The sequence below is a fragment of the Phacochoerus africanus genome, chromosome X, assembly GCF_016906955.1.
Source record: "Phacochoerus africanus isolate WHEZ1 chromosome X, ROS_Pafr_v1, whole genome shotgun sequence".
Taxonomy (NCBI): domain Eukaryota; kingdom Metazoa; phylum Chordata; class Mammalia; order Artiodactyla; family Suidae; genus Phacochoerus; species Phacochoerus africanus.
Window position 1 is genome coordinate 49,333,663 of NC_062560.1, and position 27,247 is coordinate 49,360,909.

A 27,247-nucleotide genomic window follows, 5' to 3' on the forward strand; every position below is an offset into this window, starting at 1 on the left:
TTCTCAAATTTTCTGGCAAGGAGAATAGCTATTTTACAAAGAGGATGGATGGTATAATGACTAAGGGTATGGCCTCTGCAACAACATAGTCTGGGTTCAAATCCTCCCATATGACACTGGGAAAGTTACTTAACCCCTCTGAACCTCAGTTTCCTCATCCGTAAAATGGGGGTAATGACAGCTACTATTGATAGAGTTGTTGTGAGTACAGTACACATAAAGCCATTAGAACAGTATTTGGCACCTAGAAATCACTCAATAGTATTCATTATTATCATCTCATAAAGGCAAATGCTTTATTATAAATGTAGAACAATAAGATAACCTTAGGCTCCTAACAGGCCTCCTTGCTGGTCTTCCAACATGCCAGACCCACTCCTCCCTCAACACCTTTGCACTGGTAACACCTTTGCACTGGTTGTTCCCTCTGCCCGAAATGTGCATGACAAACTCCCTCACCTCCTTGAAGTGTGTTAACATTCTCTATGAGGCCTACCTGATCATCACCTTATCTTACCTTCTTCCTTACCCTAATCCCTATTTCTCCCAATCTCCCTATACTGTATTATGTAATACTTTTTATTATAGTCATTGACATTCTCCCATTAGGCAAAAAAAACTCGATGACATAAAACAACATAGTAAATCAACTATACTTCAGTAAAATTTTTAAAGAGAATAAAAACTTGCGGGTTTTGAAAGCAAACTGTTATATTTGGAATGGATGGGCAATGGGGCCACACTGAACAGCACAGGGAACTGTGTGTGACTGGGTCATTTTGCTGTACAACAGAAACTGAAGAAACACTATAAATCAACTATACGTTAATTTAAAAAAAGAAAAAGAAAAAGAAAACTCGGAGTTCCCTTTGTGGTACAGTGGTTAATGAATCTGACTAGGAACCATGAGGTTGTGGGTTCGATCCCTGACCTTGCTCAGTGGGTTAAGGATCTGGCGTTGCCGTGAGCTGTGGTGTAGGTCGCAGACGCGGCTCAGATCCCGCATTGCTGTGGCTCTGGTGTAGGCTGGCAGCTACAGCTCCGATTAGACCCCTAGTCTGGGAATCTCCATGTGCTGTGGGAGCGGCCCAAGAAATGGCAAAAAGACAAAAAAAGAAAAAGAAAAAGAAAAAAAACTCAATGACAAAGGGATTGTCTTTTATTCACCAATAAATCCCAAGCAGGTGCTCAAATATTGTTTTTGTTAGCATCATCCAGTCTAACCCCTTCACTTTAGAGATGAAGAAACTACCAAAAAGACCTGAATCAAAGCCACTCAGAGTGATAAGGAAAAAAGCCAGGAACAGGGATTGTGACTTCCAGTCCAGAGCCATTTCTACTATAGTTCTACTATTTCCCTGACCCTCGAACATTTCAGAAAAGTCACAATCATCCACATTTTTCCCCCAGCAGGATTTACCTTGCAAATGCTGTTGTGTCCGTTAACACAGAAATGCTCTGAAAGGCAGTAGAAACCTGTACTGGAATACTGTGTCAGTAATGAGTAAGAGAAGACAGCTAATTTATAAGGGCTATGTCAGAAATCTGATAAGGGTCTGGTGCTGTGATTGTGTTTCTGATGGCCCAGAAGCAACTGCTATTATTATTACTGCCACTATGGCTGGACAGAAGACTGCTGCTGAATGAATGCTGGCTTAGTGCTGCGCTAGGTTTCTCCGCAGGCAAAAAGTATGACTGCTGTTGAATGCCTGAAGTACTTGAGCCTGCTCTAAAGACTGTGTTGCATGTTGTTCCACTACCACTGGTTGCAACCGATCTCACAAAGGAGGTATAATCTGGACCATGTTTGTAATGGCCTTTAGAATACTGGTATTGGCTGAGGTTAGTTGCCTGAGAATAAGGTACCTGCTGATGGAAAGCAGCGTGTTGGCTATACAAAGACTGTTGTTGATTTATGGGTCCTTCTTGAGTAGACAACTGATGGTTTTTCTGTGCTTGCCGATGAGATAATGAGTCATCTGCTGATGCTGAATGAAAGCTGAAAAGTGAGAAACCTGACTTGGTTGTTAGATGTGATTGGGAAAGCTGTGCAAAGAAGTAGATGGGAAGTGGGGGCTGGATATGGGTCTTTAAGGCCTCTGAATGAAGGACATTTGTACAGGGTGATGAAATTGTCCTTCCACAGCCCTCCAAGATATAATAACCAAGATTTTAGCTGCTGGTACCCCAAACTGACATCTGCTTAGAATGAAATTGCTAAATTCTACAATTAAATAAAGGCTCAGTATAATGTGTTTCTGCATCTAAGGTTGATGTAAAATATGTCTTTTGTTCCAACATTGAAGAATTACCACCTTGCAGTTGTGTTAGACTTGTTGCTACATAAGGTGGTACTGAGTATAAATCCTGATCTACAGAGTTTGTAATATGTACTTGCTTGCTCTCAGGATGGTATACTGTGTATAGTTTCTTGGGTTATGAAGGTTGCCTGTTCAGTTATTTGGATGGTGTAAGCAGCTTGACCTGAATAAGGGACATGTTCAAGTGCCTGGTAATTATGCTGTTCCACAGGTTGCACAGGATAAGCTGCTTGGATCATACATGCTGTCTAGTCTGGAAAAGGTGACCGAACCAAAGGTTGCATAAACAGGCTGCCCTTGGGCCAGGGCCAAATAAGAGGGCTGTACTACAGGTGGAACTGGGTAAGAAGTCTGTGTAGAATAGGTTGGCAGTGATCCCAGTGGTTGTACAGTATAAAGAGTATGCTCTGGGACTGGTAGTGAATAAATAAGCAGTGCTGGAGCATTGGGTAAATTGACTATGATGGGTAAGAAGCTTATTTCCAGAGAAGTATCACAAAGGGCAGCCACTCAAGAAGCCTTCAATGGAAAGGATGGCAGTTCTGCAGGTGGTCCTGAATAAGTGTGTTGAACAGAAAAAGATGGCCATTCCAGGGTCTGAACCACACTTTCAATACTACCCTTTGGCTGCTGCCATTGTAACGAGCTTCAGATGCTCACAGAGTACAATCCTGCTAAACATTTTTTCTGTGGTGATACTATAATCTTAGGCTATAAAATTAGTGGCTGCTGCTGAATAGAGGCTTGGAAACAAGGCTTCTTCAAATGCAGAGTCTGGCTTTGTGGCACTGAAGAACCTGGAATTTTAGACTCCTGATATATCACTGAGTATGGGTGGGATATTGAATGTATCTTTTGTGAAGGTTGATGGGACCCTGATTGCCCCCTAAAGGAATTAGAAAGGAGCTGAGCTATACCAGCAGCATTCTGTGTACTGCTCACATATTGAGCAAAAGAGTGACTCAACAAAGCTTGAGGGTGATTAACTGGTAAGAAACCAGAAGTGTGATTGGCATTTGGTAATTTGGTTAATTCCTGATTCTCATTTCCAGGGCTGGCTCAAGTTGAAAACCAACTGCTGGATGCTGCGAAGTCATTTGTGAAGCAGGTAGTGTCTAAAGAGAAACTGCAAAAAAGAATGTGGAACTCCAGAAACTGACAAGTCTAAAGTCAAATGTTCAGGTGAAGTTTGTCCATCTGCTCCAAAGGTCAGCTGCAGTTCTTGGTGCTGGTGCAAGGAAAATTCAAATTATAAATGCACATACCATGCCCATTTTAATGGGACTGTCCCAGACAGAATGATAGATAAAATAATGCTATATTGTAAAAATTTCAGGAAATTATCAAAAAGGTGCCAAGTATAGAATTAGTCCTATAAAAATCATAATACCATAAGTAAATGCAAATTGAATACACCTAGGGGGTAAGACCAGTCCCAGCAATATAGTTCTCATGGCTTCTCATTTATTGCACTTGCCATATAACTCATTCAAACCCTGGCAGAAATTCAGAGTAACTGAATCTGACACCATCATACACCAGACAGTGGAAGTTCCAAGAGAAAGCTCAAAAGGATTTTAATAGAGCTAAAAGAAACATAGATGCTCTCTCAAGAAGAGAGAAGAGATTTGGCTGAATACATATAGGCTAGCTGCAATAATTCCTAGAACTTGAACCACCATGTTCATAAAAAGGCCAACTGGTCAAAATGCTTGCTTAAGTGGCTTCTATATATTACGTGAAAAAGGCAGGCTACCAAGTAGTATGTACGTGATACACATATGTACATATAAACAAAGTTATATATGCATACATTGAAAAAAAGACAAATCTAGACTCTCTCCCCCCAAAGGTAAACAAGTTATTTCTAGCTGGAGAGATACCAGGAGATTTTTCACAGACTTCTTTATAACTTTATGGGCTTTATTTTAAATAGGTAAGGAACATTTTCATAAATTTTTAAAACTTTTTTAAAATTTTTGGAAACAGGAGTTCCCATCTGGCTCAACAAATCCGACTAGGAACCATGAGGTTGCAGGTTCGATCCCTGCACTTGCTCAGTGGGTTAAGGATCCGGCGTTGCCATGAGCTGTGGAGTAGGTTGCAGACATGGCTCGGATCCCACGTCACTGTGGTTCTGGTGTAGGCCAGCAGCTACAGCTCCAATTCGACCCCTAGCCTGGGAACCTCCATATGCCATGGGAGCAGCTCAAGAAATGGCAAAAAGACAAAAAAATAAAATAAATAAATAAAATTTTGGAAACATTTTAAAATATACATACCTGTATATTTACGTGATTAAACCTAATTTAAGCATTCATCCAACACATTTTGCATTGTCATCTTAAAAAAGAGACAAATCAAATCACAACATAAGCTCAATTGTGAACATGTACCATATCACCTACAAACATTAGCTAAATACCATGCACTGTCAACCATATCAGATTAAATATACCCCCAGCAGATTTTAAATGTATCTGGCATTTGTCAAGTCGGTGTATTCTTTCCCCTACAAAGCTGTGAGCTCCCTGAGGGCAAGGATTACATTTTATCTTATTTCATAATCCCAGAGATAGTAGTCATTAAAAGTTTGTCAATAAACTATGACTGACTATATACCAATCTTTTAAAAGCAACAGATGCACCAGGTGCTAACTAAAGCATATACAGAGAATGCCTAAGAGCTCAGACCATCTCATTTCCAAAGAGAGAAGGCACATGCAGGGGATGGTGGAGTTAAGGAAAGAAAATGGGGTGATGGGAAAGAAAAGCCCAACCATGTATCCATAGCCCATAACCTAGAAAAACAGGATTTAATCTTGATATATGAACTCACAAAGACTGTTTATGCATTGTCAGAAATGAATAGTGTCAGCTTTGAAAGTCTAAATGACAAAAATACTATTTCTCCTACAAAAATAAACAGGAACCAAAAAAGTCAAGAATTTAGATTACTGAGAAAGAAAAATGGAGCTGGAGACATCAGGCTCCCTGACTTTAGACTATACCAGAAAGCTACATTAATCAAAACAGCATGGTACTAGTACAAAAACAGAAATATATATAAATGGAACAGGATAGAAATCCCAGAAACAAACTCACATACCTATGGTCAACTAATATGTGACAAAGCGGGCAAGAATATACAATGGAGAAAAGAAAGTCTCTTCAATAAAGGGTGACAGCTACATACAAAAGGAATGAAATTAGAACACTCTCTAACACTATACACAAAAATAAACTCAAAATGGATTAAAGACATAAATATAAGACCAGATAATATAAAACTCTTAGAGGAAAACAGGCAGAACATTTTCTGACATATATCATGGCAATTATCTTTTCAGACCCACCTCCTAGAGTAATGAAAATAAAAACAAAAATAAAACAAATGCAACCTAAATTAAAAGTTTTTGCACAGCAAAGGAAACCATAAACAAAATGAAAAGACAACCCAGAGAATGGAAGAAAATATTCACAGACCAAGTGACTGACAAGGATTTAATCTCCAAAATATACAAACAACTCATTCAGCTCAGTATAAAACAAACAAACAAAAATGACCCAATCAAAAACAAACCTAAATGGACATTTCTCCAAAGACATACGGATAGCCAAAAAATACATGAAAGGATACTCTGCATCGCTAATTATTAGAGAAATGCAAATCAAAACAGCTATGAGGTACCACCTTATACTAACCAGAATGGCCATCATCAAAAAGTCTACAAAACAGTAAATGCTGGAGAGGGTGTGGAGAAAAGGAAACCCTCTTACACTGCTGGTTGGAATGTAAATTGGTACAATATCTATGGAAAACAGTTTAGAGGTTACTCGAAAAACTAAAAATAGAACTACCATGTGATCCAGCAATCTCACTCCTGGGCATCTATCCAGATAAAACCCTATTTCGAAAAGATACATGTACCCCAACATTCACTGCAGCACTATTTACAATAGCCAAGACATGGAAGCAATCTAAATGGCCATCAACAGAGGAATGGATAGAGAAGCTGTGGTACATATATACAATCGAGTATTACTAAATCATAAAAAAGAATGAAACAATGCCATTTGCAGCAACATGGAGGGACCTAGAGATTATTATACTAAGTGAAATAAGTCAGAAAGTGAAAGACAAACATCATTTGATTTCACTTACATATGGAATCTAAAAAAAGGATACAAATGAACTTATTTGCAGAACAGAAACAGACTCACAGACTTTGAAAACAAACTTATGGTTACCAAAGGGGACAAATTGAGGAGAGGGATGGACTGGGGGTTTGGGACTGACATATGCAGTATGGTATATGGAATGACTGGCCAATGGGGACCTGCTGTATAGCATAAGGAACTCTAACCAGTATTTTCTGATGATCTTTATTTTTTTTGGTCTTTTTTAGGGCTGTATCTGTGGCATATGGAAGTTCCTAGCCTAGGAGTCAAATCGGAGCTACAGCTGCCAGCCTACACCACAGCTACAGCAACACTAGATCAGAGCTGCATCTGCAAACCACACCACAGCTCATGGCAACGCCAGATCCTTAACCCACTGAATGAGGCCAGGGATTGAACTCACATCCTCAAGGATGCTAGTCAGATTCGTTTCTGCTCTGAGGCACGACAGGAAGTCCATTTTGTGATAATCTATGTGGGAAAATAATCTGACAAAGAATGAATGTGTGTATATATATAACTGAATCACTGTGTTGTATAACAAATTACCAAACACTATAAATCAACTATAATACAATAAAACTTCTGAATGATAAAAAAGAATTTAGATGAAAGTGCTAAAAAATTACTATTTCTAAGTAACTACAAAAGACATTCCTCCACATTCAAACCAGGCTGGAAAAGTCCAATACAAAAAACAATTCATCATTACCAAGAAAAAGGGATTTGAGTCCTAAATAAATGGTTTTATCCATATACGGAGTTCTCAGTTTCTTTTCCAATTATACAAGCAGTGTCTCAAGATGTTAGTTACACAATGTTAGGCATATCCTCAAGAAGAATGTCTTAAGTAAAGGAAAGTATAAATAACTTTTAGCTTTCAGTGACTTTTATATAAACTATGATGAATTTATGAAAGAGCCTTTGCCTGTCAGAAAAATCCAGCCAGTGTTAAAAAGGTTTAACTGAACACAGAGCCTCTAAAATGTATCTTACCTTTATCTGTGAGATCTTCTGTACAGTGACTGGTGAAACCTGGGGTTGTGGGACAACTGGAGGTCCAAGGACATGTACAGGCAAAACAGTGGACTGACCTTGAACCAAAGGCAAAATTTGGGGCTGAGTCAGCTTTGGCTGCTTCTGCAACTATTAAATAAGAAAAAAGAAAAAGATTAAAGACAAACTCTCCCATTTACATTAAATATACTGTTTATATATTAGAAAATAAAACAGTTCACCTTACCCCTGAAATCTGCTGGTAATGTCCCACTAGCTGCTGGGATGGATAAATTTTCCCTGGGACATTTATTTCAGCCTGTGGGATGTTAGAAACCATTTGAGAGCCCATCATCTGGTCTGAGGAATAGGCTATACTGGGCTGACTTGAAGTATCTGAGTATCCAGCTCCTGACTCGGACAAATTGTCACCTACGACCAAACAAGCAATAGGTAGAAGGGAAAACTCAAAACACAAGGTCCAAATGGTATAGGAAATGGTAAATGTTTCTTTAATTCTTTCTTTATAACTCTGACAATCTGAAACAGCTTCAAATATAATATGTACACTGTAGAATTAATAAAAAAACATCATGCACGTTGCTGTGCAGCAGAAATTGACAGAACACTGTAAATCAATTATAATAAAAAAAAAAAAAACATCATGTAAACTCTCCATGCTGATACTGTAGTATAACTAAAATTTTCTTTGGAAAAGAAAACCCAAAAACAAAGAAACACATAAAAGTCAACTACATTTACTGGCCATTTCATACATACCCATAACTAACCTATGTTTGCCATTAGGATTTCAGTAAAATCTAAGTGGCATTTCTATTCTCAGTCTCCTAGACGTGGATAGAAATTGTACTGTCTTTATAGAATAACTGGTATTACTATGAAAATATTTTGTCCTACCAGAGAAGAGAATGTATACAGCAGAAAAATCAGAAAAACAGTGTTAATTTGATGCCTGAGTCTAAAATTTAAAAAGGCCTTAAAGTCTAGAAAATTACTTCTTGAAGAATAAATTCTATCTTTAGTTTCACATTTTCCTTATTGAAGGATGTACTGTAGATCCTTAACAATGGTTTAAAAAGATTATAATCCTTATACAACTTGTATGTTGGACAGTTCACTTAACAGAACAGTTTCTTAATTTTATTTTATTTTATTTTTTTGTCTTTTGTCTTTTTTTGTTGTTGTTGGTATTTCTTGGGCCACTCCCGTGGCATATGGAGGTTCCCAGGCTAGGGGTTGAATCGGAGCTGTAGCCACCGGCCTACGCCAGAGCCACAGCAACGCGGGATCCGAGCCGCGTCTGCAACCTACACCACAGCTCACGGCAACGCCGGATCGTTAACCCACTGAGCAAGGGCAGGGACCGAACCCGCAACCTCATGGTTCCTAGTCGGATTCGTTAACCACTGTGCCACGACGGGAACTCCTTTTTTTTTTTTTTTGTCTTTTGTCTTTTTGTTGTTGTTGTTGTTGTTGTTGTTGTTGGTATTTCTTGGGCCGCTCCCGCGGCATATGGAGGTTCCCAGGCTAGGAGTTGAATCGGAGCTGTAGCCACCGAAGTTTCTTAATTTTAAAATAAAGAAACTAGGAGACGGGATTAAGACGGCAGAATAGAAGGACTGAAGCTCAACTTCTCTCCTAAAAACAACAAAATTCACAACTAAAGGCTGAGCAATCTGTACCCAAATGGACCGGAAACCTTAAAAAAGACACCCTACTCCAGAAGACAGAGAGGAGGACACATCAAGAGGTAGGAGAGGTGAATTCATCATATAAACAACCCCACACCTCCCGGAGGGGAAGCCCCACAGACTGGAAACTAACTGGTTCACAGAGACTCACCTACAGGAGTCAGAGTTCTGAGCCCCACATCAAACTCCCACGTGTGGGGATCTGGCACAGGGAGAAAGAGTCCCTGGAGCATCTGGCATGGAAGGCCAGTGGGGCTTGTGCCCAGGAGCTCCAAGGACTGGGGAAAACGAAGACCCCATTCTTACAAGGCGCACACAGACTTTCACGGGCACTGGATCCCAGGGAAAAGCAAAATCTCCATAGGAATGTGGGTCAAACCTGACTGCAGTTCTTGGAGGACATCCTGGGAAAACAGGGGTGAACTGGCTTGTTGTGAGGGAAAGACATTGGAAGCAAAGCTCTCGGGAATATTCAGCAGCTGTGCCTTTCTCTGGAGGTGGCTGTTTTGGGAAAATCTGGCCCCACCTGTCACTCAGAGATTTTGTTGAAAAGATCAACAAAATTGCTAAACCCTTAGCCAGACTTCTCAAGCAAAAAAGAGAGAGGACTCAAATCAATAAAATTAGAAATGAAAAAGGAGAAGTAACAACGGACATCACAGAAATACAAAGGGTCATAAGAGACTACTCTATGCAACTATATACCAATAAAAGGGAAAACCTAGAAAAAACGGATAAATTCTTAGAAAAGTACAATCTTCCAAGACTAAACCAAGATGAAATAGAAAAGATGAATGGACCCCTCGCAAGCACTGAAATTGAAACTGTGATTGAAAAACTTCCAACAAACAAAAGTCCAGGACCAGAGGGCTTCACAGCCAAATTCCTTCAAACATTTAGAGAAGAGCTAACACCTATCCTTCTGAAACTATTTCAAAAAATTGCAGAGGAAGGGATACTCCCAAACTCATTCCATGAGGCCACCATCACCCTGATACCAAAACCAGACAAAGATACCACAGCAAAAGAAAACTACAGGCCAATTTCACTGATGAACATCGATGCAAAAATCCTCAACAAAATACTAGCAGACCGCATCCAACAATACATTAAAAGGATTGTACATCAGGATCAAGTGGGATTTATCCCAGGGATGCAAGGGTTCTTCAATATCCGCAAATCCAACAGTGTGATATACCACATTAACAAACTGAAGAATAGAAACCATAGGATCCTCTCCATAGACACAGAAAAAGCCTTTGACAAAATCCAACACCCATTTCTGATAAAAAACCCTTCAGAAAGTGGGCATAGCGGGATCCTACCTCAACATGATAAAGGCCATATATGACAAACCCACAACGAACATCATTCTCAATGGTGAAAAGCAGAAAGCATTCCTGCTGAGATCAGGAACAAGACAAGGATGTCCGCTCTCGCCACTACCCTTCCACATAGTTTTGGAAGTCCTAGCCATGGCAATCAGAGAAGTAAAAGAAATAAAGGAATCCAAATTTGAAAGGATGAAGTAAAACTACCACTATTTGCAGAAGACATGATACTATACCTAGAGAATCCTAAAGACTCTACCAGAAAGCTCATCCATGAATTTGGTAAAGTCACAGGATACAAAATTAATACCCAGAAATCGACGGCATTTCTATACACTCACAATGAAAGAGCAGAAAAAGAAATTAAGGAAGCAATCCCGTTTACCATTGCATCCAAAAGAATAAAATACCTAGGAGTAAACCTACCTAAAGAGACAAAAGACCTGTACTCTGAAAACTATAAGACACTGATGAAATAAGTCAAAGATGACACAAATAGATGGAAAGACACACCATGCTCGTGGATTGGGAGAGTTAATATTACCAAAATGACTATACTACCTAAGGCAATCTACAGATTCAATGCAATCCCTATCCAATTACCAAGGAAATTTTTCACAGACCTCAAATGAAATAGTTTAAAGTTTGTGTGGAAACACAAAAGACCCAGAATAGCCAAAGACATCCTGAAAAAGAAAATGCAGCTGGAGGAATCAGGCCCCCGGACTTCAGACTCTACTACAAAGCAACAATCATCAAAACCGAATTGTACTGACACAAAGACAGAGATATAGATCCGTGGAACAGGACAGAAAGCCCAGAAGTCAACCCACGCACCTACAGCCAACTCATCTATGACAAAGGAGGCAAGAAGATACAATGGAGAAAGGACAGCTTGTTCAATAAGTGGTGCTGGGAAAACTGGACAGCCACATGGAAAAGAATGAAATGAGAACACTCCCTAACACCATCCACAAAAATCAACTCCAAATGGACTAAAGACCTAGATATAAGACCAGACACCAGAAAACTCTTAGAGGAAAACACAGGCCAAACACTCTCTGACATAAACGACAGCAACATCTTCTCAGGTCCACCTCTCAGAGTATTGACAATAAAAACAAAAACAAACAAATCAGACCTACTCAAACTGAAAAGTTTCTGCACAGCAAACGAAACCCTAAACAAAACGAAAAGACAACCCACAGAATCGGAGAAAATCTTTGCAAGTGAATCCACTGACAAGGGATTCATCTCCAAAATTTAGAAACTCCTTCTGCAGCTCCATACCAAAAAAAAAAAAAAACCAAACAACCCCATCAAAAAATGGCCAGAAGATCTAAACACACAATTCTCCAAAGAAGACATACAGACGGCCAAAAAACACATGAAAAGATGTCAACATCACTCATTATTAGAGACATGCAAATCAAAACCACTCTGAGGATCCACCGTACACCAGCCAGAATGGCCATCATCCAAAAGTCTACAAACAATAAGTGCTGGAGAGGGTGTGGAGAAAAAGGAACCCTAGTACACTGCTGGTGGGAATGTACATTGGTGCAACCACTGTGGAAAGCAGTATGGAGATTCCTCAGAAAACTAAACATAGAACTACCATTTGATCCAGCCATCCTACTCCTGGGCATCTATCCAGTGAAAACCACGACTCGCAAAGACACATGCACTCCAATGTTCATTGCAGCACTATTTGCAATAGCCAAGACATGGAAACAACCTAAATGTCCATCGACAGAGGAGTGGATCAAGAAGATGTGGTACATATACACAATGGAATATGACTCAGCCATTAAAAAAACGAAATGCGGGCATTTTTAGCAACATGAATGGACCTAGAAACTATCATGCTTAGTGATGTCAGCCATACAATGAGACACCAACATCCAATGCTTTCACTGACATGTGGAATCTGAAAAAAGGACAGACTGAACTTCTTTGCAGAACCGATGCTGACTCACAGACATTGAAAAACCTATGGTCTCCAGAGGAGACAGTTTGGGGGTTGGGGGTATGTGCTTGGGCTGTTGGTTGGAAATCCTGTGAAATCAGATTGTTATGATCATTATGTAACTACAGATGTGATAAATTTATTTGAGTAATAAAAAAAATTTGCATCCATTTTAATCTGCCAAAGCAGTTCAGAGTTCTTTTAATTTCACTGTATATTTTATTGGCTGATAAATTATAACTACACTCTGATTTAATGTACTTTCCCTTGAAATCTTCTTGTGTGAATTTATGTTGCCTCTTTGCTTAACTCTATTTTATTTATCTGCTACTAATATAACACACTAATTTGTGAGATTTCCACTCTATTCTTTTTCTTACAAAATGTTATTTTTGAGATTTCTTAAGCTTTTAACTCTTGATCTCAGAGACTTGTAATAATATAACAAATTAAATTTGTTATAGTTTTTTAAAAAAATTAAAAAAATAAAGAAACTAGCTGTCATCTATTTCAGGGATTTTGTGAAAGGATTAATGAAATGATAGAAAAAAATGCTTCAAAACATACAAAAGTACTACTGAAAGGAAAGGAAATACAATTACACGTTTCCTTTTATAGATTATAATTTTGTTACCTGTAACAGAGGAGGAGTGTTGTTGTGGTTTTCTTTGTAGAAGCTGTTGTCTCACATGTTGATCAACTTCAGTTTCTTCACATTCAGCCCCAGTGTGCTGAGCAGGAGGAAGGGGCAAAGTTGTATTCTGGGGCTGAGGGAGTATATTCCCCACAGATTTGCACTGAGAATCCCTGCGTTCTTCCAAACAGCCAGCTGGCTTCTTCTCCCTTATCTTCTTTATCAGGGTAACCCGGTCTCTAATGGACTTGGCAACAGCTTTGGAATCACTTTCATGGAAGAATCCTGACTTGACCTACAAACAAAATATAATAAGCAAACTGCATCTTTAACTTTTAAGATTTTAAGTTTTATTTTTTACTAGCATAGTTGTTTTGTGCCCCAAAATTCCAAATACTATTAAATAAGTTAATTTGTTTTTTTATTCCTTCTTACATAAATGCCAGAGGCTTTAGTCAGCATAAGGAAAACCGTGGCTCACTGGAAAGGAATCTGACTAGAATCCATGAGGAGACAAGTTTGAACCCTGGCCTTGCTCAGTGGGTTAAGGATCTGGCATTGCCGTGAGCTTTAGTGTAGGCTGCAGATGCAGCTCAGATCTGGTGTTGCTGTGGCTGTGGTGTAGCCCAGCGGCTACAGCTCCAATTCACCCCTTTGCCTGGGAACCTCCATATGCCGTGGGTGCAGCCCTAAAAAGACCAAAAAATTTTTTTCAAAAAGAAGAAAAACAATACTACTACCAAACATTGCCAAAATAATTCTGGTTTTAAACAAAAACAAACAGCTTGGTATTTCAGTACATATAGTCTTATTACAGGTAATTTGTGATTGCCATTAAGTTTTGAGAAAGATTAAAAAGGTTTCCTCATTCAGCAACATTAAGTGCCTACAATGTGCCTACAATGTGCTCCAGAGACATATAGGTCCCTAAGCTGACCTTTGTCCTTATGCGCACACAAGTTGGTAGTAAAAGTTGGATACAAACTTAAGTTAAAAGGAGATAGAGGTAGATGTGAGTTGCTGCAAAAGCCCTAAAGGAGCACAAGTTTCCCTGGCGGAATTAGAGAAAGTGTCACAGAGGAAGGTAAAGTCTGACCTGGATTTAACTGAAATAAGGAACTTGCAGGCTATTGAGGGAGCGTTAGATGAAGTTTAAAAATCAACACTTTAGGCAGAGGAAGTATGCTCATAGCAAAATGCTACATCTTACTAGGCATTAGAAGAGTGAGAGAAGTTAAAGGCTTGGTGCCTGAAAGGAACAGGGATGAGTAGCAGAGACTTGAGAAGTTCCCATGGTATATTATATCATTCTTAGTTCTACAATCTGCTTTATAAAGCATGCCTCAGGGTTGCAGACTCAGGGAAATTTCATCATAGTTGAAAAATGATTAAAATTTTAGATGGAATCCATATATTTAATTTTACTCCCTCCCAAAGTTATGAGTTTTTAAGTCATAAATTCACAAAGAGAGAAAGAATAAAGGCAAAAGGAGTTTCTGTTGTGGCTCAGCGGAAATGAATCTGACTAGTAACCATGAGGGTGCAGGTTCAATCCCTGGCCTCACTCACTGGGTTAAGAATCGGGCATTGCCGTGAGCTGTGGTGTAGGTTGCAGACGTGGCTGGGATCTGGCGTTGCTATAGCAGTGGTGTGGGCCAGCAGCTGCAACTCCAATTCGACCCCTAGCCTGGGAACCTCCATATGCTGAGGGTGCGGCTCTAAAAAGACAAAAAAAAAAAAAAAAAAAGAATAAAGGCAACAACAACAACAAACAATGTTTGTGGACATTTTGGGATATGGAAAACAGATAGATAACTGACCTAGTAAACCTGAAAAAGGAGAACCAAGGAAAGCTGAGAATCACTCCCATTTATAGTGAAGAATACTCACAACACATAGAAGTGGCAGTACCAGGCACTTCCAGAACTGTGGAAAGTCAAAAGAGATGACTAAAATAAGGAAGACTAAGGAAGAAGCAGTTAGATATTAGGTCCCTGTGCCCCTTCCTCCATTCTACACCTTTGGGCTATGCTTTTTGCCTGCATAAGAAGATTGGAATTTTGTTCTCTGGAGAAGGTAAAAGAGAGGATCTTTGAACTAAGGAACACTACACACAATTGAGGGTATGGCTACCATGTGGAAAACAAGAAGGTTAAATGACCATATGCATGCCTTCTTCCCCACTTGGCTACTAAAATACCAGTATCCAGATCCTTACCCTCCAGGTAGGACATTAAAAGATGTTTCTCTGGAGAATATGATCAATCCAAGAAGAAAGACCTACAAATATGTATGTCAAATATTCCCTGATTATTGGCCCACCCACGTAGAGGTTAACAAGTCTGACACAGCAATCATACAACCCAATCAGCTTGTTAGTCCCTATTGTAGGCAAAATCATGGCCCCTCAAAGACATCCCATCCTAATCCTCAAACCTGTGAATATGTTAAGATATCACTCCCATTATTGAGCTATACACATTTGACCTTAATAGGGAAAGACCATCTGGGTGAGCCTTTTACCAGTTAGCTACACTAGAAGGATTCAACATGCCATTCCTGACTTTGAAGATGGAGTGGGGCATGTGAAAGGACTGAAGAACAGTTTCTAGGAGCTGAAAGTGACCCCTGGCTAATAGCCAGCAAGGAAACAAAGACCTTTGTCTTATAACTGCATAGAAGTGAACTGTGTCAACAAACTAGTTTGAGCCTAAAAGGAGATTCTCTCCTAGAGCCTCCAGATAAGAGTTTAGTCCACTGACCTTGATTTCAGCCTGTGAGACTCTAAGCAGAGAATCCAGCAAAGCCTACCAGGCCTTCTGACCTACAGAATTGAAATAGAAGGGTGTTCTTTTGAGCCACTAAATCTGTGGTAACTTGCTATACAGCAAAAGAAAACCAATACAGTCTCCTACTATTAATTATGAGCAGCCAGCCAAGAATAACCAGAAATATGAGAAAAGCCTCTAACAAGATGGAACACAAAACCAACCAAGAAGAAACAGCAACTTGAAGATTCAGGGAGAGAAACATGTTGAAAACACTCTCTTCACTAAAATTACAGAGGTGTGGAATACCGCACACAGAAAACAAAGAACAATATATGTTTACTCTAAAAAAAAAAAAAAGAAGCAAACAGGAGCTCCCCTAGTGGCTCAGCAGAAACCAACCCAACTAATATCCATGAGGATATGGGTTTGGTCCCTAGCCTCGCTCAGTGCGTTAAGGATCTGGCATTGCCACTGCAGTGTAGGTCACAGACGTGGCTCGGATCCCACGTTGCTGTGGCTGTGGCACAGGCCAGTGGCTGCAGCTCTGATTTGACCCCTAGTCTGGGAATTTCCATATTCCACAGGTCTGGCATTAAAAAAAAAGATCAAAATAAAAAGACCAAAAAAATGAAAAGGAAATCTTGAAATTAAAAAGATAGTAGAAATGAAAAACCCAATGGAAGGTTTAGAAGATAAAGCTGATAATATTTTTCAGAAAGGAGAACAAAAGGATGGAAAATAGAAAAGATAAGAACACTGGAGAAACAGTCTAAGAGACCAAACATCCAAATAATAGCAGTTCCCAAAAGGGAAGACAAAGGGAAAAAACTCATCAATAAGATACATTAAGAAATTTCCCAGAAACTGAAGGATATAAGTCCACTGAGTATCCAACACAGCTGATGAAAACAGATCCGAAACAATGTACATGGTGAAATTTTAGAATACTGAGAAGATACTACAAGGTCCAGAGAGGAAAAAATGGATTGCATGCAAAAGATCCAGAAAACAGAGCATCTTTGTATTTCTCAATATCGATACTGAAAGTTAGAAAAGCAGGGAGCAATGACTCTAAATTTAATTGCCAGCATAAAATGACTTGGCCAGCCAAATAACTGATTAAATATGAAGACAGAAAAAAGACTTTTTTATACATGCAAGTCTCAAAGAATTTACCTTCTGTATATCTTTTTTTTATTTTTTTTTTGGGGGGGGAGGTCTTTTTAGGGCCACACCTGCAACATAAGGAAGTTCCCAGGCCAGGGGTCCAATCAGAGCTGCAGCTGTCCACAGCCACAGCAATGGCAGATCTGAGCCACATCTGTGACCTTCGCTGCAGCTGGCAGCAACACCAGATCCTTAACCTACTGAGTGAGGCCAGGGATTAAACCCCCATCCTCACAGAGACATCGTTGGGTCCTTAACCCATTGAGCCACAATGGGAACTCCTCATATTTCTTTTTAACTTGAGGACAGAACGCCCAGGTGAGCCTGGCTCAGAGTCTCAGTACTTGACTAATCTGACCACATGCTGCTGAAGCGCCTACACACCCTCCCTCCAAACTCTGCACAGCCTGGATCGTGCATGGACACGCATTTCACCCAACAGAAGTTCTGCTGTCTTCTACTCTTGGGTCAGGGAGGGGTCATGGGGAGATGAGAAGTAGAAAAGACAGAGGGGCCCACTCCCATCAAACCATATTGTTACCAGACAACTAATTTTTCTGGTTCACACAGGCCTGCTGGTGCCCTGACTGTGGTGAGCTTTGTGTGTTTCCTTGGACTCAAGTGTGACCTCACTCACTGATTTCTCCAGACTCAGCTCTCATAAACTCACAGAGAGCCAGACTATGCCTGAGAGACTCTGTTCTACTTATCCCCTCCTGGGCAGCTATACCTAATAGTAACTTTAGTAACCAGCTAGGTATGTGCATGCCACTCAGGTTTTCAAAACAAAACAAGAGAGTATTTAGGTAAACAGTAATGAAAAGCAAAGGAATGAGTAACACAAAAGTCAAAAGTCAGAGTAGATATTACCTGTGGTAATGAGGGAGGGGAATGCAAGTAGGAGGAGCATACAGGTGGCTTTTAAGATACCAACAGTGTTCTATTTCTTAACAAAAGTAGAGTTTGATTATTCCTTATATTGTACATGCAAATTTAATATACTCTGTTTTAGAAATATTCACAATAAAATAATAATTTCAATAAAGAAGAGGAGAAAATGAGAGGAAAGAAAGCAATGACAAGGAGAAAGGAATCAACCTTGATACTACAGGGGGAGTGGAGTATAGTGGTAGGATTCACTTACCATTTCATATGCTACTTCCTCAGGTGTATCCGTTTCTAAATTGAAACTGAATTCAATAGCTTCATTGTCCTTATGTTTGCCTTTCAATTTTTTAGGGTCTTCAACCCAGAGTCTTAAAGCCAGGGATGAATTTGAGTAATCATCTTCTTCAGCTAACTCCACCCTTAGTCCTGTATCCTCAGCAAAAAATGCATGGTTTAGTAGGTCCCTGATGGACAACCTAATAAACAAGTAAACAAAATACAAATAAATACTAAACACTAATAAACAAAATATAAATCTGTTATTTTGTCAAAGTAACAACCGTATTTTAAATTTTCTATTAAGCCATTAATCAGCCTTATTATAAAAGCCAAATCTTATATCCAACTTATTATTACCAAAGATGCAAAGAAATCCCAACTAACATGCATTTGTAGTGATCTTAATTAAGAATGCCATGGGTGAAGCTAATTTACTTCAGCAAAGTCGTACAGTTTTCTTAAATTTCGAGTCCAAAGTATACCTATAATGGATACAACCCTAGCCTAATAATTGGGATTAAACATCTTTGAAGAGAAAAAAAGGACAGATATTCAAAAGATTCTTTTAAAAGCTGGCATTTTAGTTCCTTTTCTTTGACCAACTTCTAAAATAGATCTATCATATCTAATCTATCTATATTACAGGCCAGGGAGAGCCAAAACTGATGTAACCCTCCTGAAAGTCCCTCCTGTACTACTTAAAACAGATAAAGCATATTGACAGCATGGTATCCTGTAAGATGAAGATTTTCAACCTTCTACATTTTTAGTGATCAAGAGATAAATATTTAATTTCGACAGTTTTATAAAAAGAATGAGCTTGCTCAGACTAATTAGTCTTAAGACTAAGGTGAGATGTGTTTAAGAAGGTACAACCAAATGAAGCACTTGGCAACTCAATAAAAATTTTGCCTAGATATTTTCACTCTGGAATAATCTACTGCAATAGCAGTAGACAATACCATTCACTAAGTACTTATTACTGTTAGGTATTTTATATGCATTCATTTTTTTTTCTTTTTATGGGTACACCTTGGCCAGCTGCACCTACTGCATATGGAAGTTCTTGGGCCAGGGGTTGAACTGAAGCTGCAGCTGAGGCCTATGTCACAGCCATGGCAATACCAGATCTAAGTTGCATCTGCAGCTTATGTCACAGCTTGCAGCAATGCCAGATCCTTACGGCCAGGGATTGACAACTGGCATTCTCACAGAGACAAGGTTGGGTCCTTAACCTACTGAGCCACAACAAGAACTCCACATTCATTATCTTTTTAATCATCAAACTAATACTTATTTTGAGGAAACAGCCAAGTAACTGCTCAAGATCACACTGGCTAAATGTGAGTCCAGATTTGAATCTTATTCTGATGTGGAAGGCCATTCTTTCCAAAACACTAATGTGCCTTGAACCCTTTTAAATATTCCAGTGTTCTTTGATAGCGTCATAACTAAAATGCTATGCAAACAATAAGAAACGAAACTAAAATGGCTACTTTAACACAGTAGTTTTAGCATAGGGTAAAAAAAAGCATGCTAAATTCCTACAATTCAAAAATAACTATAAATAATTCAATTTTTTAAAATTGCAAAGGGACTTGAATAGACTTTTCTCCAAAGAAGATACACAAATGGCAAATAAGCACATGAAAAGATACTCAACAGTATTAGTCATTAGGGAAATGCAAATCAAAACCACAATGAGATACCACTTCATATCTATCAGAATGGCTATTATAAAAAAAAATGGAAAATAACAAATGGTCCAACACACTGAGAAACTGGAACCGTCATTCCTTGCTAGAGGGAATGCAAAATGAAGCAGCCACTGCAGAAAAAATTTAGTAGTTCTTCAAAAAATTAAACACAGCATTACAACATGATTCAGTAATTCTACTTGTAGGTATATACCAAAAAGAACTTAAAGTAGGAAATCAAGAAGATATTCACTCACCAATGTTCATGCTGCATAATTCACAAGAGCCAAAAGGTAGAAATAATACAAGTGTCCATCAACAGGTGAATGGATAAACAAAATATGGGTACCATATATGTGTATATATATGGTATACACACATATACACACAATGGAATAATACTCAGCCTTAAATATGAATGAAATTCTGAAACATGCTATAACATGGATCAACCTTGAAAACACTATGCTACAAAAAATAAGGCAGACACAAAATGACCAATACTGTATAATTCCACTTATGTGACATACCTACACAGAGGTAGAAACAGACAGAGTGGAAAAGAGATTGCTAGGAGTTGAGGGGAAAGAGAGTGTGGAATTACTGTTTAATGGGCACAGGGTTTCTGTTTGGGATGATGATAAAGTTCTGGAAATAGTGGTGATGGTTTGTACAACAATGTAAATGTGCTTAAGGCCACTGAATTGCACACTTAAAAATGATTAAAATAGTAAATCTTAGGTTATGTATATTTTACCAAAATTAAAATATATACACAGATAGATATAGCCTGTTAGTACAAACACAAAGAATGTTGTGTAATAAAGCTATAATTAAACAGGCTTTATCTTAGTGGTATTTTATATTCTCAGATATGCAACAGTAAGATCTAATAAAAAATGGGAAACAGGGAGTTCCCTTGTGGCGCAGTTGGATAAGGATCCAGGGTTGTCACTGCAGTGGCTTAGGTCGCCACTACAGTATGAGTTCTATCCCTGGTCCAGGAACTTCCACATGCTGTGGGCATCGCCAAAAAAAAAAAAAAAAAATGGCCCCAATGTAGGAATCACCGAATAAAAACATTTTTTAAAAAATGGGGAACAGTCAGTGAAATGGTAGGAAATAATTTCTATAATTATCTATCATCTTTATTAACCATAATCAGTAAGAAGGTAAAAATCAAAACATTAACCTACCAATTTAAGTCAGCAACTGTCCAAAGCTCAAATTAAAGGGAAAAGCTAAAACTAAATGGAGCTGTCCATAAGAAAAACATGAATAGTGATACAAATAAATCTAGAACACTATTTCTTGAACAAAACTAGTCCTATCAGCTTTACCATTTTCATGATACAGGGACATATGGACAAATAAAAAAAACATCTGGTGAGTTGATGATTAATTTTTTTAAACTATCATTAAAAAAACAATTCAAGTACTTATGTGAAGGTGACACTGCAAAAGCACTCTACTGCCAACTGTCAGAAACAAGTTTACCTGGGAGGGGGTCCGTTAACTGTTTAACTGATGGCTGAAGGTGCTGTGCTGAGGCTTGTCCAACACACATAGACAAACATAACCCAAGTGTCAGTTTAAGAAAAATTCAGCATATGATATCAAAGTCTATAAAATGGCAAACAAGATGCACCGATATACTTCACTCTAGACGGTATAATTTGGCTTCTACTCAAAGGTTATACCCAGCATGATTCAAAAGTCAGAAAAAGACACAGTGCAAGAGAAAAATTCATCCATCAGTTAAGTAATTTCAATACATATGCACCCACCTTTCAGATTTGTTTTGACGAATACATCCCTCGATGATTTCTTTCACTTCAGGATCAGTGACTTTATTGAAACTGGCTGGTTTTATACCCTGGAAGAAGAAAAATGATTTCTAGTCACAAATTAAGCAACTGAAAGCCCAAATATAACATGACACTTATTAAAAAATGATTTTTTTTACCACTAAACCATATTTAAATTTTAAATGAGATAAATATATACATATATATATATATATAAGTTTTAACAACATTTTTGACAAGGATTTTGTCATACCTCTACAAATTACAGTGAAAAGTTGTAAACATTCTAAATCTCCATGTTACATAAATTATATGATACACATATGCATGTATATGCTAACACGCAAAAACTAAAAATATTCTCTAAGTAATTAATAAAGTGAATTCTCATACTGCAACATTAAGTAGGGGAAAAAAGAGAATCCTAAAATGTACATATAGTATAACCCCAATTAGAAAGTTTTAGAATCAGAAAAATAAATATTATTAAAAACACTTTAAAAAATTCAAAATAAGGAATTTCCACTGTGGCACAGTGGGTTAATGATATGGCTTATTTGTGTAGAGGCACCGATTTAATCCCTGGCCCAGCACAGTGGGTTAAGGATCCAGTGTTGCTGCAGCTGTGGCTATAGCTTGGATTGGATCCCTGGACAGGGAACTTTCATATGCCATAGGTGCAGCTGAAAAAGATAAAAAAAATAAAGAGGCAAATAAAACACCACTTGGAATTCTGGTAGTGGCTCAGAGGGTTAAGGACCTGAACTTGTTTCTGTGAGGGTGTGTGTTCAATCCCTGGTCTAGTTCAGTAGGTTAAGGATCTGGCATTGCCACAATCTGAGGCACTGGTTGCAGATGGTCTCAGACCCGGTTTTGCTGTGGCTGTGGCTTAACCCTGAAGCTACAGCTCTGATTCATCCCCTAACCTGGGACCTTCCATGTACTGCAGGTGTGGCCATAAAAAGAAAAATATACATATATTTCAAAGTCCTAGAATGGCTAGACACAATGAGCATTCAGTATATATGTACACACACATATATATATATATATGAAAACTTCTGAGAAACCCGTATTATTTTTATCATTAAGCGAGAAAAAAAAAAAAAAAAAACCATGTTCTTATAATGACTGTGCTAGGTACCTACTGCTTATTTTACATTCTATTACCCTTAACTTATGAGGTTTAGATTAAAAAAAATTACAAGATCACTGCTATTATTTAATAGAAAATTCCAAATTAAGCAATAAGCAGAAAAGTGGAATAATTGTCATGGAATGAGGCCATCTAAGATCCACTTCTGGGTCTATCAGAGTACCTCACAGAATACAGAATCAGAAAGCCCAGTACCTATACTAAATAAATATGGTGAGATTAGGAGTGAATTTGGACCTCAAATTCAAGAAGCTTTGGTATAAATGGAAATCTGAATTATGATTTATGGCTGGCATTTTTGTGATTTTAATATAAAAGAATAGGAATTCCCGTCATGGCCCAGCAGAAACGAATCTGACTAGCATCCATGAGGATGCAGGTTTGATCCGTGTCCTAGCTCAGTGGGTTAAGGATCCGGTGTTGCCGTGAGCTGTGGTGTAGGTCACAGACATGGCTCAGATATGGCGTTGCTGTGACTGTGGTATAAGCCAGTGGCTGCAACTCCAATTAGACCCCTAGCCTGGGAACCTCCATATGCTGTGGGTGTGGCCCTAAAAAAAAGACAAACATATATATATATGAAGTCACCATTCAAAAATGTAGTTATATTGTTCTACTTAAAGAAAAAGCCCTCTTTTAGAGTTCCCTGGTGGCTCAGCAGGTTAAGGATCCAGTGTTGTCACTGATGTGGCTTGGGTTGCTGCTGTGGCACAGGTTTGATCCCTAGCCTAGGAATTTCCACATCCCGTGGGTGCAGTCAAAAAAAACAAGAAAAAAAGAAAAAGCCCTCTTTGACCTTTCCACTGATCCCTTACCCAGTTGTAGCCCTGGATAATTACTGCCTTTCTCTATTCTAGGTGAAAATAATTGGGGACCTGCAACTTACAAAATCAAGTACAGACTCTCTTCTATTTATAGTCATATAATATATGAGCCCTAACTAAAATGACATTATAGCCTTATTTCTCAGCTCTCTGTTACAGAAATTTTCAAACATACTCAAAAGTAGAGTTGTATAAGAAGTCCCACATGATCATCATCAGCTTCAACAACAAGCATCTTTTCTTAACCTCATTTCAGCAACTACTCCCACACCACTTTTATCCTGGAATATTTTAAAGCAGATACTAGGCATCATGTCATTTCACCCATAAAGTCTCCTATTTCTATCTCTAACAGATACAATGTCATCATCCTACCTAAAATAATTACCATTAATTGCTTAATATCATGTAAAACCCAATCCATACTCAAATTTTCCAAATTTTGTCTAAACAATATTTTCTTATAGTTGGTCTATTCAAATTAGGATCTAAACAAGGTCCATATATTACATGTATAATACAGTGAAACTGGCTCATATTAGCTCACAAGAACCAACTATTACATTTTTAATGGAATGGAATTTTACAAATCAGTTTTTAATCACAGCCCTTTTTTTTTGGTCTTTTCAGAACCGCACCCACAACATATGGAGATTCCCAGGCTAGGGGTATAATCGGAGCTGTTGCCACCAGCCTACGCCACAGTCTCAGCAATGCCAGATCCTTAACCCACTGATCGAGGCCAGGGATAGAATCCGCAAACTCATGGTTCCTAGTCGGACTCATTTCCACTGCGCCATGACGGGAACTCCTAAACACGGCCATTTATAAAATGATTAGCCATTTATTAACTATTAGTATTTGTGTGAACTTAGGCGGGTCACAACTTCTGATTCTCAGTCTCATCATTTGTAAAGTGAAGATAGCACCATCTTATAGGGATATAAAGATGAAAGCTTGTGGCATACATTATGCATTTTCAAATGCTACCTATTAATGTATTAGTTACCTGAAAATTTCTTGTGTGGCCTGTCTTGAGCCACCCAACTGAATATGAAGTAGAACTATTTTGAACAAACCTCTAACACTTTGCTTCTATCGCACTTGCATCCCTTACTATATTCCCATCCTCTTATTTTTATAGTTACTTGTGAATTTATTACTGCCCTACTAAAAACATAAAGCTCTTTGTGAGTAGCAAAAACTTCTTACTCATCTTTCAATACCTTTCAATTCCTAACACAAAAAAATACTCATAGCAGAGAATCAAATACTGTATCCATTGAATGCCATTTCATAATCAGGCTTTCAGAGCTAGAAGAAATCTTCAAAACCATTTAGCCAATCTCTATTATTTAGCTTTAGAAAATAAGATCCATCTAATAAATATCTAAAAATTCTTAACAAATGTATACAGATGTTATATGTGTACATTTTCCCCCAAAGATACTAATATAGAGCCTTAGAGTATAGGTAAATAGCATAAACTAAAGCTTGCTTCATTACAATTAGTTTAAATTTAGCACTGTTATACAGAACTAAACCAAAATTAGGTTTGACTAAATTGACTTCTAAATTGACCATGAAATGTGGCTCAGTAGTAATGAACCCAACTGATATCCATGAGGACACAGGTTCAATCCCTGGCCTCACTCAGTGGGTTAAGGATCTGGCATTGCTGTGGGCTGTGGTATATAGGTTACAGATGCAGATCAGATCTGGCATTGCTGTGGTTGTGGTGTAGGCCTGCAGCTGCGGCTCCAATTTGACCCCTAACCTGGGAACTTCCATGTCTCAGGTGTGGCCCTAAAAAGGCAAAAAAAAAAAAAAAAAAAAAAAGAATAAAGTTATACCTACGCTAGTCACTTTACGGTATATCTGAGCTGCATTCTGGCACTCAGAATAAGGATACTCCGAAGTAGCCATTTCCAGCATACACATTCCAAAAGCATAGACATCTACAGATTCATCGTAGTGCTCTTCATACATCTCAGGGGCCATAAACTCAGGAGTCCCTACAAAATACCACAACCACAATTTTATTGAAAAGAAAAATGTATCTTTGCCACAAGGATCACCTGACTTAATTTTTGCTCCCAAACGGAAATATATAAATATAAACTTAGCTGAATATTTGCTGTATCTATATAAAGCACTTAAGGAATTTCCTTAACTTTCTATACTAATAAAGTACAATCTGCAGTGCTTAAAATTAGGTAATGATTATCAAAATGTTTTTATTTCTAAGAGCAATAGTTTGCATCCATTAACCCCAAGCTCCCAATCCCTCCCAGTCGGGGGCGGGGGGGGGGGGAGTGTGTTGGGGGAAATAACAATAAAAAATAAATTTAAATAAATGTTTGTATTTCTATCCTTTTTTTAAAGTTATTTAAAATTTTATAAATTAGTAAATCCTCTTAAGTCCTCAGAACCTTTCAATAATATTAAATATATCCCCAAAAGAAATACACTAGGATATCTTCGAAATAAGTCAACATATAATAAATGTTTCAAAGAAAATTCATATTCTAGGCTAGGAATCAGCAAACTTCTTCAGAAAGAGCCAAACAGTAAATATTTCAGGCTTTGTAGTCCACATGGGCTCTGTCACAACTACTCAACTCTGATACTATAGTACAAAAGCAGCCATAGACAATATGTAAATGAGCAGGTGTGGCTACATTCCAACGAAACTTTATTTACAAATATAGGCAATGAAGCCAGATTTGGCCCATAGGCCATGGTTTGCTGATCCTTGTTCTAGACGTATACAATTTAAAAATCTCTTTACACAATAAACTATAAAATGTTAATCACCAATGACACTTTTAGCAAATGATGTGCGCATTAAGGTGGCTAGTCCTAGATCACCAATCTTCACAGATCCAGTGGGTCCCGTGATGAAAATATTGTCACACTTTAGATCCCGGTGAATAATAGGAGGAGTCCTAGTGTGCAAGAACTGCAACCCCTTTAAAATTTGCCTGCACCAGCTCCTTAAGACCTTTGGTTTCATGACTTTAAATCGTTTTAAGTACCTACACAAAGAAACAAAAGACCACATGTAAACAAATAAACCTAGCTTACTTATTGTATTAGCACATTAGGGTAAATCATAAAAGCTAGCTGATACTGTATGTATTATGATTACCATCACTGAGTTATTTTCTATTGCATGTTATGACAAAAAATTAAATCTAAATCATAATCTTTAGAGAAGACATTCTACTAAGTTTAACATTTTCAATTCAAAACAAGAGGGAAGTTCCCTGGTGGCTCAGCAGGTTAAGGGACTGGCGTTGTCACTGAAGCTCAGGTCGCAGCTATGGTACAGGTTTGATCCTTGGCCCAGGAACTTCTGCATGCTGTGGGTACAGATGAAAGAAAAGAAAAGAAAAGAAAAGAAAAGAAAAGAAAAGAAAAGAAAAAGAAAGAAAAAGAAAGAAAAGAAAAGAAAAGAAAAGAAAAGAAAAGAAAAGAAAAGAAGGAAGGAAGGAAGGAAGGAAGGAAGG

General features: G+C 38.2%; 1 protein-coding gene across 1 annotated transcript in view; it reads right to left on the reverse strand.

Annotated features, from left to right (window-relative positions):
- Positions 1-27,247, reverse strand: part of WNK3 (WNK lysine deficient protein kinase 3) — a 147,693-nt gene that overhangs the window by 85,074 nt on the left and 35,372 nt on the right. Inside the window, exons 3-9 of the mRNA XM_047765474.1 lie at positions 26,553-26,773; positions 25,593-25,750; positions 21,735-21,823; positions 18,228-18,447; positions 13,146-13,440; positions 7,747-7,931; positions 7,500-7,649 (exon numbers count right to left, since the gene is read on the reverse strand). Coding sequence (XP_047621430.1) covers positions 7,500-7,649; positions 7,747-7,931; positions 13,146-13,440; positions 18,228-18,447; positions 21,735-21,823; positions 25,593-25,750; positions 26,553-26,773 — 1,318 coding nt within the window. The remainder of the gene's footprint in view (positions 1-7,499; positions 7,650-7,746; positions 7,932-13,145; positions 13,441-18,227; positions 18,448-21,734; positions 21,824-25,592; positions 25,751-26,552; positions 26,774-27,247) is intronic.